The 14,612-nt window shown below is 45.2% G+C and overlaps 1 protein-coding gene across 1 annotated transcript in view; it reads right to left on the bottom strand.

Moving 5' to 3' along the window:
* Positions 1–4,101: 4,101 nt before the first annotated feature.
* Positions 4,102–14,612, bottom strand: part of SLC35F6 (solute carrier family 35 member F6) — a 64,431-nt gene continuing 53,920 nt past the window's right edge. Inside the window, exon 6 of the mRNA XM_077489008.1 lies at positions 4,102–4,839. Coding sequence (XP_077345134.1) covers positions 4,382–4,839 — 458 coding nt within the window. The 3' untranslated portion in view covers positions 4,102–4,381. The remainder of the gene's footprint in view (positions 4,840–14,612) is intronic.

The following is a 14,612-nucleotide window of genomic DNA, read 5'->3' as shown; positions in this document are numbered from 1 at the left end:
GGAGCAACTGCTCTTACAAAGTGCAACTGCCTTTAGTAAATCAACCCCACTCGGTTTGCAAAGTGTTAAAGAGTAGAATTATGGTCTTCTCTCTTGCACATGTACCTTTTTAAATGCTCAATAATAGTCTGCTAGCCTTGCTTGCTGCAGCTTGCCAGATGCTGCCCCTCTCTTTCATGCTGCTGTACAGGGTTACAGTCAGTGTAAAAAAAGCTAGTCAAATTTAGACGTGATAATATTCTACTAGCTTTGCTTGCTGCAGCTTGGCATGGCAAGGTCTACAAGGCAGTGCATGGCATGGTCTACAACATAGGTGTGCACAGCCTATTGCATTAGGTATGCACCCTAAAGCTCAAACAAATGTGCATGTGTGTGTCAACATATACACACTGAGAAAAATTATAAACACAACACTTTTGTGTTTGCCCCTATTTATCATGAGCTGAACTTTAAAATCTATGACTTTTTCTATGTACACAAAATGCCTTTTTCTCTCAAAGATTGTTCACAAATCTGTCTAAATCTGTGTTGGTGAGCGCTTCTCCTTTGCCAAGATAATCCATCCACCTCACAGACGTGGCATATCAAGATGCTGATTAGACAGCATGATTATTGCACAGGTGGGCCTTAGGCTGGCCACAATAAAAGGCCACTCTAAAATGTGCAGTTTTATCACACAGCACAATGCCACAGATGTTGCAACTTTTGAAGGAGTGGGCAATTGGCATGCTGACTGCAGGAATGTCCACCAGAGCGGTTGCCCTTGAATTGAATGTTAATTTTTCTACCAAAGGCTTTTCAGAGAATTTGGCAGTCCATCCAACCGGCCTCACTACCGCAGACTACACCAGCCCAGGACCTCCACATCCAGCATCTTCACCTCCAAGATCATCTGAGACTAGCCCCCCAGACAGCTGCTGCAACAATCAGTTTGCATAACCAAATAATTTCTCCATAAACTGTCAGAAACCATCTCAGGGAAGCTCATCTGCATGATAGTTGTCCTCATCGGGGTCTCGGCCTGACTGCAGTTTGTAGTCGTAACTGACTTGAATATGCAAATGCTCACATTTGATGGTGTCTGTCACTTTGGAGAGGTGTTCTCTTCACAATCCCAGTTTTCACTGTACAGGGCAGATGGCAGACAGCATGTATGGTGTCGTTTGGGTGAGCGGTTTGCTGATGTCAATGTTGTGGATTGAGTGGCCCATGGTGGCGGTGGGGTTATGGTATGGGCAGGCGTATCCTATGGACAATGAACACAGGTGCATTTTATTGATAGCATTTTGAATTCACAGAGATACCGTGATGAGATCCTGAGGAATTGTGTACAGATCCTTGCAACATGGGGCCATGCATTATCATGCTGCAACATGAGGTGATGATCGTGGATGAATGGCACATTCATCCACAACCATCACCTCATGTTGCAGCATGATTATGCACGGCCCCATGTTGCAAGGATCTGTACACAATTCCAGGGAGCTGAAAACATCCCAGTTCTTGCATGGCCAGTATACTCACCAGATAAAATAATAAAAACAGTGTAGCGCTTCAATAATAATAAGTGTAATCAACACAAATTATAAAAATAATAATAGCAAAACAAAAATCGCACAAAACTAAATGCCTGAAAGTAAAAGTCCAACATAAGGCACTCATTCCACTATGTTGATGGCATAGGAGTGGCCAAACCGTCACATGGAAGGAAAATGGTGTACTGGACGAATATGTTCATGCAGGTAGACTTGATTGTAAACATCAGTGAATAGTAGATAAATACTTCTTACCGGAACAGTTGGACTCACACAGTCATATGACGGCTGAGTCTGGAAGGCTTGGGGTCACAGTCAAGGACCAAGGAGTGTGAGGAGAGAGGTCAGTTGAGCTAGTGGAGGAGCTCCAGGCGGTTGTAGGCTCAAAGATGGATCCTTTCAGATGGAACATCAAAGGTCGAAGTAATCAAGCTCAAACGCAGCCCGTTGGACCAATACTCCAGCCTCCCCCGGGCTGCGTTTGAGCTTGATTACTTCGACCTTTGATGTCAACTGACCTCTCTCCTCACACTCCTTGGTCCTTGACTGTGACCCCAAGCCTTCCAGACTCAGCCGTCATATGACTGTGTGAGTCCAACTGTTCCGGTAAGAAGTATTTATCTACTATTCACTGATGTTTACAATCAAGTCTACCTGCATGAACATATTCGTCCAGTACACCATTTTCCTTCCATGTGACGGTTTGGCCACTCCTATGCCATCAACATAGTGGAATGAGTGCCTTATGTTGGACTTTTACTTTCAGGCATTTAGTTTTGTGCGATTTTTGTTTTGCTATTATTATTTTTATAATTTGTGTTGATTACACTTATTATTATTGAAGCGCTACACTGTTTTTATTATTTTATCTGTTGAACTTTGTTTGTTTTTAGTGTTGGCTGCTGTTTTGGCTGTTGTGGCCATCTTTTCACAAACTATAGCGCAGTGCTTTCCCCTTTTATAAGTATACTCACCAGACATGTCACCCATTGAGCATGTTTGGGATGCTCTGGTTCGACGTATACGACAGCGTTTTCCAGTTCCTGCCAATATCAACCATTGTAGAGGAATAGAACAACATTCCACAGGCCACAATCAACAACCTGATCAACTCTATGTGAAGGAGATATGCTGCAAATGGTTTTCGAACCCCCCCCCCCCCCCCCCCCCATACAGTAAAACTGCACATTTTAGAATGGCCTTTTATTGTAGCCAGCCTAAGGCACACCTGTGCAATAATCATGCTGTCTAATCAGCATCTTAATATGCCACACCTGTGAGGTGGATGGAAAGGAGAAGTGCTCACTAACACAGATTTAGACTTTTTGAAAGAAATCAGCCTTTTGCGTACATAGAAAAAGTTGTAGATCTTTAAGTTCTGTGTTGCATTTATAATTATGCTCATGGTATATAACCCTGGCAAATTGTTCTCCCTGCTGGCACAGTGAAAGAAAAGTATGCAAACACTTCTCTTGGGGCAGAGCCAGTGAGAGGGAGATCTTTCCCATCTTTGCCATCTTCCCACCAGCACACACAGCAATAATACTAATGCGCATGGAGTGATTAGGGTGCACCCAGGCACATCCAGCACACCCTATGCACACACCTATGGTCTACAATGACCCTCAGATCCTTTCCCATCTTTGATTTCCCCAGAGATTCTCCTCCTAGCATTTATCGTGCATTACTTTACATTTTTCGATATTAAACCTCATCTGCCATATAGCTGCCCACCCCTCCATTTTAATGAGGTGTTCTTCTAAAGCTGCTATATCCTGTTGTGAAGTAATTGCCCTGCAAAGCTTGGTATCATCAGGAAACACTGAGATTGAACTATTTATTCCAACCTCTATATTGTTTATGAATAAATTAAACAGAACTGATGTCAAGGCAGAGCTCTGGGGTTCACGGCTTACAACTTTAGGCTACTTTTAGAAAAAGATCCATTTATCACTTCTCTATGGACATGTTCCTGTATCCAGTTTTTTATCCACGTGCATACACTTTCTTCAATGCCAATTGATCTTAATTTGTAAATAAAGCGTTTATGGGGTACTGTATCAAATGCCTTAGCGAACTATAGATACACTACATCTATAGGCCTTCCTCTATTGAAATTACAGCTCACATACTCACATAACTATGTCTGACAAGAATGGCCCTTCATGACTCCATATTACCAGTATTACCATTTTCACTTGTTTGCTTTTGCCCTTGTGTTGGTGCATTGACCTGTAGTGCATTAAGGACGCCTATTGGTTTTCAGTGAGCCATCAGCACACATCCAGGGGCCGAAAACGTACTTGCCCCTTTTTTCGTGCAGGTGTGTTTGTTTTGCCTATATGCTGTATGTGCAATGAGCTGTCATTTACAATGAATGGTGATGCACCACAAAGCTTATAGACCACGTGTTGTATCGTGTCTTAATGTGTGTCAATGTGCAAAACTGCACGGTCACTAAAGTGTAAAGGCAGCCTTAATCCAGCTCCTGTATGAACATGAAACCCTTATCATCCATAATTTTTCTCATCATTAATAAACTGTGGAAAAGGCTTTGCCGCAAGAAAAGTATTAAATTGTTGAATTTATAAATAACAGGCACTTATTTTAAAATAGGTATCCTTAAATAGTCAAATATCATTACAAGTGTTCACCTGTATTTTGCTTAAAATGGAAAACCCCTTTAAGTTTTACTAAGTCCCTTTTTTTTTTAACCTGGGGTACTTCTGTCTCCACCATTCTCAAATAAAATTGGAAAGTTCTTTGATAATAAAACAAAGTCCTCGGAAGAAGTTTGGCTGCAAAATAAAATGAAAAACTAGTGCCAGGGATCTAGGTTGACCCCATTAACTGTCACTATTGATCACTGTCCGTTCTTCGTTTAGGAGGCCTTGTGTCTCCTCGCTCTGCTCCTTGCACCGTGCACACATGAGCTTTTTGTGGAATCCATTGTAAAGGCACGTTCCCAACAAGAGGATGACGAAGCCAAGAATCTGCAACGGATGGAACTGTTCCCAGCCCACGGCCAAGCTGACGACCCAGATGACCAGAGTCCTCAGACTATCTAGCACCATGCGAGTAGTGGCACTGATCTCCTTGGTCACGCTTATGCCAGCGAAGTTAAAGAAGGCGATGCTGGTGATATTACCTATCAGGGCCAGGATGATTAGTGGCTGGCGACCCATTTGGCAGAAGGCATCCAGAGAGTCCTCTAAAACTCCACGTTCGCTGTTACTGAAGCCGCCGGCAGGAATGTAGTAGAAAGGGATCAACAGGATGGTCATAATGATAAATCCAAACAGACCTGAAAATAATAATAATAATTCTATTAATAAAGACTTGTTTTCAGCAAGTGTTCATTTTAAAGCTGAACTCAAGACAGAGGGCTAATTTACGCTACTGAACTTCTATACATATGGGATCTGCTATACCTGCCAAAGGATTTGTAGTTTTGTCTATCCGTTCCTTAGATTTTCAGAGCCAGCATGATGACATGACTTTTGTCTGCTACAGTTAAGCAACAAAGATTGGTCAACCCCCCCCCCCCCCCCACCTCCAGTCTGTGGAGAGACAATGAAAGAGCAGCAATAGTCTGAGATGAGATAAACCTTCTGCTTTCTTCTCAACTTCCGTGTTCCAGGGCCATCTTAATAGCATCATGGACCCCTGAGCAAAGTAATGCACTAAGGCCCCTTACCAGCCTGTCCCAATTTACACCTACTCTCAAGAATGAAAATATAAATAGTTGATAGAATTAAACATATTTGTTGGTACTTTCAATCAAATCAATTTTAAACAATAAGAAAACATGCCATAAATCAAAGACCAATAGACACAAGGAGCACAGTACAGGACGAGCCAGGAGGGCACAACGCTTGGATCAGAAGGACACAGTACAGGTTTCGGGACGCTACCTGGGGCATGGCCATCCTGAAGCAACTTGGTAAAAAGCAGAACTGTCCTGTCAAATATATAACTGCATGCATTGGTGGTTTTTATATTTGCTTGGAGTCCAACTTTAAAGCCCAACTCCAAAAAACTTGATAATTATCCCTTGCAGTGGGGTGGTAATGTGCTTGATTAGTCTAATCAACAGTAGAAGCACCTTTACTTACCTGATCCTTGGCTACCTCATGCTCTGGCAGTGGACTGTCCCTCGGTATCATCATGACCAATACAGGGCTATAGTCCCTACAATGGCGTTGATGATGTTCGGACCTTAAACCGCAGGATCACAGGGAAGATGATTTTGTTGGAACCAGTCTAGCAGTGCAGAGGAGCGGGGGATCAGGTACTTTAACAAGTCTAGACCTAAACTTGGAGTCCAGCTTTAAAGCCCAACTCCAAAAAACTTTATAATTATCCCTTGCAGTGGGGCGGTAATGTGCTTGATTAGTCTAATCAACAGTAGAAGCGCCTTTACTTACCTGATCCTTGGCTACGTCATGCTCTGGCAGTGGACTATCCCTCGGTATCATCATCCCCAATACAGGGCTATAGTCCATACAATGGCCTCGATGATGTTCGGACCTTAAACCGCAGGATCACAGGGAAGATGATTTTGTTGGAACCAGTCTAGCAGTGCAGAGGAGCGGGGGAATAAGGTACTTTAACAAGTCTCCTAGACCTAAACTAGCAACTAATGTTTGCAGGTCAGGCACAGCCCCACTGCATGGAATCATTTTCAAGTTTTCTGGAGCTGGGCTTTGAATAGTTATTTCCATATCTACACAGAACCCCCCACCCCTTATTTATTATTGCATTTAATATACACTATATTACCAAAAGTATTGGGACACCTGCCTTTTCAAGCACATGAACTTTAATGGAATCCCAGTTAGTCCGTAGGGTTCAATATTGAGTTAGCCCACCCTTTACAGCTATAACAGCTTCAGCTCTTCTGGGAAGGCTGTCCACAAGGTTTAGTAATGTGTATATGGGAATGTTTGACCATTCATCTAGAAGCGCATGTGGGAGGTCAGGCACTGATGTTGTACGAGAAGGCCTGGCTCACAGTCTCTGCTGTAATTCACCCCAAAGGTGTTCTATTGAGGTCAGGACTGTCAAGTTCCTCCACCCCAAACTCGCTGATCCATGTCTTTATGGACCTTGTTTTGTACACTGGTGCAGTGTCATGTTGGAAAATGAAGGAGCTATCCCCAAACTGTTCCCACAAAGTTGGGAGCATGAAATTGTCCAAAATGTCTTGGTATGCTGACGCCGTAAGAGTTCCCTTCACTGGAACTAAGGGAAACAACTGATGAAAAATAACCCCACACCATAATCCCTGCTCCACCAAATTATTTGGACCAGTGCACAAAGCAAGGTCCATAAAGATATGGATGAGCAAGTTTCGGCTGGCCTGCACAAAGTTCTGACCTCAACCCGACAGATCACCTTTGGGATGAATTAGAGCGGAGACAATTTTACTATTTAAATTTATTTGGTTTTTGTATTCATATGTTTCCACTTGGCTCCAATGTTCTACGTGAGTAACCGTTCACACTGCCCACGCAGTACACCAGTTTAATGTGCAGTCAGCTGTCTGTTCTAGCTGCAGTGAGCCGACAGTAGGGGGATGTGGTGCCTTCCTGTGCACTGTGATAAAATGCAGCATGTCTGCCTTCCATTGCAGCTCACTGCACCACAGCTCTAGGCTGCATTGCAGTGCAACAGGGCACATAGAAAACTAGTTTTTTTTGTGTGTATGACCTGCGTTCTTCCAATGTGGAGAAACATGATTCACTGCACTAAATAGGGAAGCACAGTGTCTAGTGAGCACTTCTGCCTAACAGCACTGGAGTCATTGGTGCAAATCCCAACCACAGCACTATCTGCCTGGAGTTTGCATGTTCTCCCTGTGGTTGTGTGGATTTCCTATGGGTACTCCAGTTTCCTCCAAAGACATGATGGCAAGTTAATTGGTGCCTGTCCAGATTGGCCCTAGTATGTATGATGTACTGCATGTATGAATGTTAGGGACCTTACATTGTAAGCTCCTACAGAACAGGGACTGACGTGAATGTATAATAAATATGTAAAGCGCTATATAAATTGGCAGTGCTATATAAGTACCTGTAATAAATAAATAAATAATTAAGAAAAAATATATGTGAACAGGCACTAATGTGTGCTTAAAATAAAGAAACCCAGCCAGTTAAAACTTAGCATAGGATGGAAAATATAAAAGTTAAAGTGTTAATAAACCCAGGGCCCTGCATTCGCTATATCTGGTCTCCCACAGTACACACAACATGGAAATGCAATTATTTTAGTAAATATAAACTGCTAAATACCTTTACTCATCAGCAGTATATAAAGCTTGTAGGATGAGTTTTCATTCAACTCTGACTGTCCTATGGGTCTGCAGGATGTCCGACCCTCTGTCTAAGCCAGCCTTCCTAAACCTTTTCAACACAGAGGAACCCTTAATATAACTTTCTGCTCTCAGGGAACCCCTGCTAAAAATGACTATATCTACAACTCATTATACATTAGTGTAATGGTCAGTGGGAAGAATGCTCCTTACCTTTGTAGATACTGGGAAGAATTACCCCCTTACAAGTAGCTAAAAATATTAGTGGGGGCAGTGGGAATTTATCTAACAGGCAGAAATTGTTAATTTCTCAAGGAACCCCTAGCAACCACTGGAGGAACCCTAGAGTTCCAAGAAACCCTGGTCTAGGCAGTGCTGATTGGCCCTGTACTATCAGGAGATGAATTGGGGACTGTGGAAGAACAGGCGGGTCAGAGAAGACAGGCTCAAACATCCTTTTTAGACAATGGAGAGGATTAAACCCTTAGATTCCACAGTGAGTATAACAAGCATGCTTTACTGCATATACACACTTATTTTACTGTCATGGGTTTAGTAACACTTTAAAGTTACCTCCAAGACCACCTTATTTCACTTTAAATAATACATATACTCAGTGAAAGGAAAGTCTTGGTAAGCCATAAGTCACAGATTATACTGGGCTGTAGCCCCATACTGTCACATACAGTGAGTCACAAGCTTCTCCATACCTGTGCTTCCACGGCACCGTGTTTACTTGATGTTGCGTGTATTTGGTATGTTCCCCTGTTTCCCCCCCCTGTTGTCTAGTAGAACCCTTATCTTGACACTCCCTGGCTCTCTATGCCCGTGAGCCAGTATCAGTAATGCTCTTGCTTTCATACCAAATGCCTTTTTACTTTATCAGAAAAACACTCTTTGTAATGCCAAACTGCAAAAAAACTATATTGGACTCTTGTCAAGTCAGTAAGTTGCCATATTGTCTTCTCAGATTGGATCTCAGGAGGTATATCTTTTGCATAAAGCAATGTTAGTGAAAGAACAATACCTGATAGGTTAATTGGCTTCTGTCTAAAATGGCCCTAGTATGTGTATGTATTAATGTGAGTTAGGGGCCTTAGATTGTAAGCTCCTTGAGGGCAGGGACTGATGTGAATGTATAATAAATACTTAAAGCGCTATATAAACACTTGTAACAGTGGCAGCTTGTGCTAAAAACAAAATTTGGGGGGGGGGGGGCAGCAAACAAAGCACTCCAGGTCCGCATTCACCCCACAAACAGATCCCTCCAGTGCTCATGGCTCCCCTAACACAAGGCGCCACAGCTTCCACATTAACCTGGTCTTCTTTCCGGGTTCCAAATCTTCAGCCTCCTGTCCTGATTGGCCAGGACAAGAAGCCAGAAACCGATGGCGAATATTGATTCGCTAATATCACAAGTGGGAGGACAACCTTTTACAAGCCAATTAGAGCCTCAGGCTCTAATCACATGCTTGTAAAAAAAAAAGATAGACCTCATAGAAACCTATTAGTTCGGCTCCCCGCACAGTGCACAGCAACCAGTGTTAATTTTGTCAACAAAATTATTTTTTCGTCAGCGTCATTTTTACTGTGATGAACATGAAACAAAACATAGAGCGTATTTTCATTCACTGACGAAAACTATGAAGAAAGTCAAATCCATTTTCATTGATGAACGAAAACTAGACAAAAATGTGAGGCAGGGACGTTTACCCTCATGAACTCTCATTTGTTTTTTAAGGAACTTCGCCTGCTTCCATAATCTGCTCTCAGAAAGCAAGCTTGTTCGATTGTGTGCACCGTGATGACTTACAGAGACCAGAGAGAGCAGCACTGTGCATTACAGACCAGCTAGACCTCCCGAGTCCCGATGAGACTAGGGTTACCACCTGTCCAGGATTCACCCAGACAGTCTGGGTTTTCAATCATGTGTCCAGGTTTTGGGCAGACTGAAAACCGGACACATTATTCAAACTGGGCAGTGGCTCCTCAAGTAACCAAGATAGTTACACAAATCTGTTGCCATCCAGGAGCTGCAAGGGGCTGTCTTGGGGCAAGTTTGGCATCAATGGGTGGCAAGGTGATGATGTAAGAAAGAGCAATTTGGCCACAGTCACTGTTGACTACGACACACTATGCACACAAGATTACTACTCTTCTTGGGGCACCCAAAGGTGTCTAAAGCCGCGTACACATGGTCGGAGAATCCGTCGGAATGCGTCTTATCAGACCGTGTTGTCAGATAATCCGACTGTGTGTGGTATGCATCGGACTGATTCCGTCCGAATCTCCGTCCGACCCAATTTTCCAACATGTTGGAAATATTTCCCGACCAACTGGGCCGGTCGGACCTAATCCGATCATGTGTAGAGAATTTTGATCGGACCAAGTGCCACGCATGCTCAGATCAAATTCCTACATCAATGCTATTGGCTACTAGCCTGAATCTAGTCCCATCGTAACGAAATTATGTCATCACGTTCTGAAAGATCAGATTTTTCCACAACTTAGTCCGACCGTGTGTATGCAACAGTTTTGGACACAATCCGTCAGACTAAATCTGACGGACAAAATCCGACGGATTTGGTTGGCAGAATCTCCGACCGTGTGTACAGGGGCTTAGGCCGCTAAAGTGTTCAGGTTTGGCTTGTAGAAAAGGTGGCAACCCTAGACAAAACTGAATCTGTTCAACTCCCGAGTCTCAACTCTCGAGATGACCGCCAGGCACCCAGAGCAGAGCAGACTGTGAGTGTGTAGTACATTACAATTACAGACCACCCCTCAGACCACTGTCCGTGCAGACAGCACTGTGCAGCATTACAGGCTTCCTCTGATTACTGGCAGTGGCATCCAGGGTACTGTATATTACAGTCCATCCCTCAGACCACCATTCATCACTGTGCAGCATTACAGACCTCCACTGACCAGTGACCACTGGCAGTGCACTGCATGGTGGCACTGGCATCATCACCATCATGCAAAGAGTTTTTTTTGTTATTTTTATGTTATATTTTTGTCAAAAATGCAATATTCTTGATGAAACGGTTTTACTTAAATAAAGACGTTATATAATGACTAAATCTATGTCTGTAGTGCATGTTCAAACCTTAATACCATAAATAGTGATGGACGAACTTCTGACGGGACGTTTCGCGAACGCGGACCGCGAACGTGGCCGATAGTTCGCGAACCGGAACGTTCGCGGCGGGCCCCATTGACTTCAATGGGAGGCGAACTTCGCAAACCTACAGGTCAAATTTGCAGCCACAAAATAATTAATAGCTGTGCAAACATAGTCCCACCACATGTCCAATGACATAACACATGTATGAGGTGAATCTGGGATCGACAACTACAAGCATTCTTTTTTTATATGGGAAATTGTTGTGGCAATTCAGGACTGTGGAGCGCATGAAGGCAATGGAGGAGAGGGAAGGTCAGGGACCAGGGTAGGCAAAGAAGAGGGTGCAGGAGATGATCACCAGCAGCGTGACATACAGCAATGACACCTGCACAGTGATAGAGTCATCTGACAACAGCACCGTGATAGAGAGCACTGACATCAGCAGCGTGACATAAAGCACGAACACCAGCACCGTGAAATGCAGCACTGACAGCAGCACCGTGATAGAGAGCACTGACATCAGCAGCGTGACATACAGCAATGACACCTGCACCGTGATAGAGTCATCTGACAACAGCACCGTGATAGAGAGCACTGACATCAGCAGCGTGACATAAATCACTAACACCAGCACCGTGATATACAGCACTGACAGCAGCACCGTGATAGAGAGCACTGACATCAGCAGCGTGACATAAAGCACTAACACCAGTACCGTGAAATGCAGCACTGACAGCAGCACCGTGATAGAGAGCACTGACATCAGCAGCGTGACATAAAGCACTAACACCAGCACCGTGAAATACAGCACTGACAGCAGCACTGTGATAGAGAGCACTGACAGCAGCACCGTGATAGAGAGCACTGACATCAGCAGCGTGACATAAAGCACTAACACCAGCACCGTGAAATACAGCACTGACAGCAGCACCGTGATAGAGAGCACTGACATCAGCAGCGTGACATACAGCAATGACACCTGCACCGTGATAGAGTCATCTGACAACAGCACCGTGATATAGAGCACTGACATCAGCAGCGTGACATAAAGCACTAACACCAGCACCGTGATATACAGCACTGACAGCAGTACCGTGATAGAGAGTACTGACATCAGCACCGTGATATACAGCACTGATACCTGCACCGTAAGCAGCCCCAGGAGGAAGTCAGCATAGCACAGGGATGGTGGGAGCCCCTCATAATGAGCATAACAGGGATGGTGGGAGCCCCTCATAATGAGCATAGCACAGGAATGGTGGGAGCCCCTCATAATGAGCATAGCACAGGGATGGTGGGAGTCCCTCATAATAAGAAGCCCCAGGAGGATGTCAGCATAGCACAGGGATGGTGGAAGCCCCTCATAATAAGCAGCCTCAGGAGGATGTCAGCATAGCACAGGGATGGTGGGAGCCCCTCATAATAAGCAGCCCCAGGAGGAAGTCAGCACAGCACAAGGATGGTGGGAGCCCCTCATAATAAGCAGCCCCAGGAGGAAGTCAGCACAGCACAGGGATGGTGGGAGCCCCTCATAATGAGCATAGCACGGGGATGGTGGGAGCCCCTCATAATGAGCATAGCACAGAGATGGTGGGAGCCCCTCATAATAAGTAGCCCCAGGAGGAAGTCAGCAAAGCACAGGGATGGTGAGTGCCCCTCATAATGAGCATAGCACAGGGATGGTGGGAGCCCCTCATAATGAGCATAGCACAGGGATGGTGGGAGCCCCTCATAATAAGCAGCCCCAGGAGGATGTCAGTATAGCACAGGGATGGTGGGAGCCCCTCATAATAAGCAGCCCCAGGAGGATGTCAGCATAGCACAGGGATGGTGGGAGCCCCTCATAATAAGCAGCCCCAGGAGGAATTCAGCACAGCACAGGGATGGTGGGATCCCCTCATAATAAGCAGCCCCAGGAGGAAGTCAGCACAGCACAGGGATGGTGGGAGCCCCTCATAATATGCACAGCAGAGGTACAGCCCCAGGAGGATGTCAGCACAGGGATGGTGGGAGCCCCTCATAATAAGCAGCCCCAGTAGAAATATGACACCGCTCAACCTCCTCAAAGAGGAGGGTACGGGCTTATAGTACGGTGTGCTTTTTTTGGACAAGGAAGTGAGCCAAATGAAGAAAGAAGGTCTCTGTGCTCGATTAAAAAAATTGTTTATAGACATATACATGGTCTACTGGTCACATGTGTTGAATTCCTCTGAGATCCATGCCTCATTCATTTTTAGAAATGTGAAGTAGTTAACACTGTCGTGAGCTAGGCGAGTATGCTTATCTGTCACGATCCCCCCTGCTGCGCTGAACGTCCTTTCAGACAGGACACTGGATGAGGGGCAAGCCAACAGTTAGATTGCAAATTGGGCAAGCTCTGGCCAGAGGTCAAGCCTGACCACCCAGTAGTCCAGGGGTTCATCACTCCTCAGAGCGTCCACATCGGCCGTTAACCCAATGTAGGCTGGACGGTGAGAGCCTGGAGTGTGGCTTTGTGTGTTCCGTTGCTCCCACTGGGCTCGGTGATGGCTGCTCATGTGCCTTCTTAAGGTGGTCGTCCCTAGGTGAGTGTTGGGCTTACCGCGACTAATGCGTTGACTGCAAAGATTGCAGATGGCAATGCTATTGTCAGCAGCGGACACGTTAAAAAAAGCCCACACTGCGGAGCCATGTGCCGGTGTCCTGGGAGTGCCAGATGTGACCGTACATGGTCGATGACTCGCTCCTGATACATTTGCAGTCTGCTTTGTCCCTCCTGTGCAATGTAAGTTATTTCTGCTTCTCCTCCCTATCTGCTGGTCCATATCTCCCTCTGAACTCCCCTCCTCTTCCTCTCTTGTGGGCACCCACGTGACATCACTAGACACGTCATCATCGACGTCACCTTCCCCACCGCTATAAGTAGAGATCTCGGAGTAGGCAGCAACACCCGGGACCAACCTCCTCCTTGGGCTGATCTGGGTACTGTCGTCAGACTGCTGAGTAGCGGTTGTTGCTACCTCCTCATCCTGATCCAATACCAAGAGTGGCTGCGCATCAGAAATGTCTTGATATGGATCGGAAAATAATTCCTGTGACTCAAGCGGAAGGTATGTGGTGGTGTTGTTGGTGGTAGTGTCTTTGGGGGTGCACATAGCAGAGAGTGAAGAAGAGGGTGCAGATCAAGAGGATGAGGAGGGTGCAGAAGAGTAAGGCTGAGTGAGCCACTCAACCAAGTCTGGTGCATCCTTTAAAGTAATTGAACGCACCTTCTGCAACTTCCCACTTTGGCTCAAGCCTGTTGCTCCTGCCCTACCCCTACCACCCCTGCGGAAGGGCCTGCCTCTTCCTCTGCCTGTCATTTTTTAAATGACCCTGTGACAAAACTCTCAGTCCCTATACCGATGAAGGACTGCTGCAGTATAGGGCAGCGGTCAGCAGTAGTGCACCTCAACCCTATGTATTGTGGACCTATACCAGTCCTTATAGAATAGCAGAATGTACCTCACTCAACCCTATGTACTGTAGTACTCTATACCTTACCAGTCCTTATAAGGACCTTTGTGGAACAAGTAGGTTGTGTGTGACTGATTAGCAGACTGTATGTCAGTCCCTATACCGATGAAGGACTGCTGCAGTATAGGGCAGCGGTCAGCAG

This window comes from Lithobates pipiens, unplaced genomic scaffold (assembly GCF_037356315.1).
Source record: "Lithobates pipiens isolate NorthernLeopardFrog02 unplaced genomic scaffold, aLitPip1_a1.2 Scaffold_18, whole genome shotgun sequence".
Taxonomy (NCBI): Eukaryota; Metazoa; Chordata; class Amphibia; order Anura; family Ranidae; genus Lithobates; species Lithobates pipiens.
Note: the sequence above shows the minus strand (reverse complement) of the source record. Positions and strands in the feature narration are given on the sequence as shown.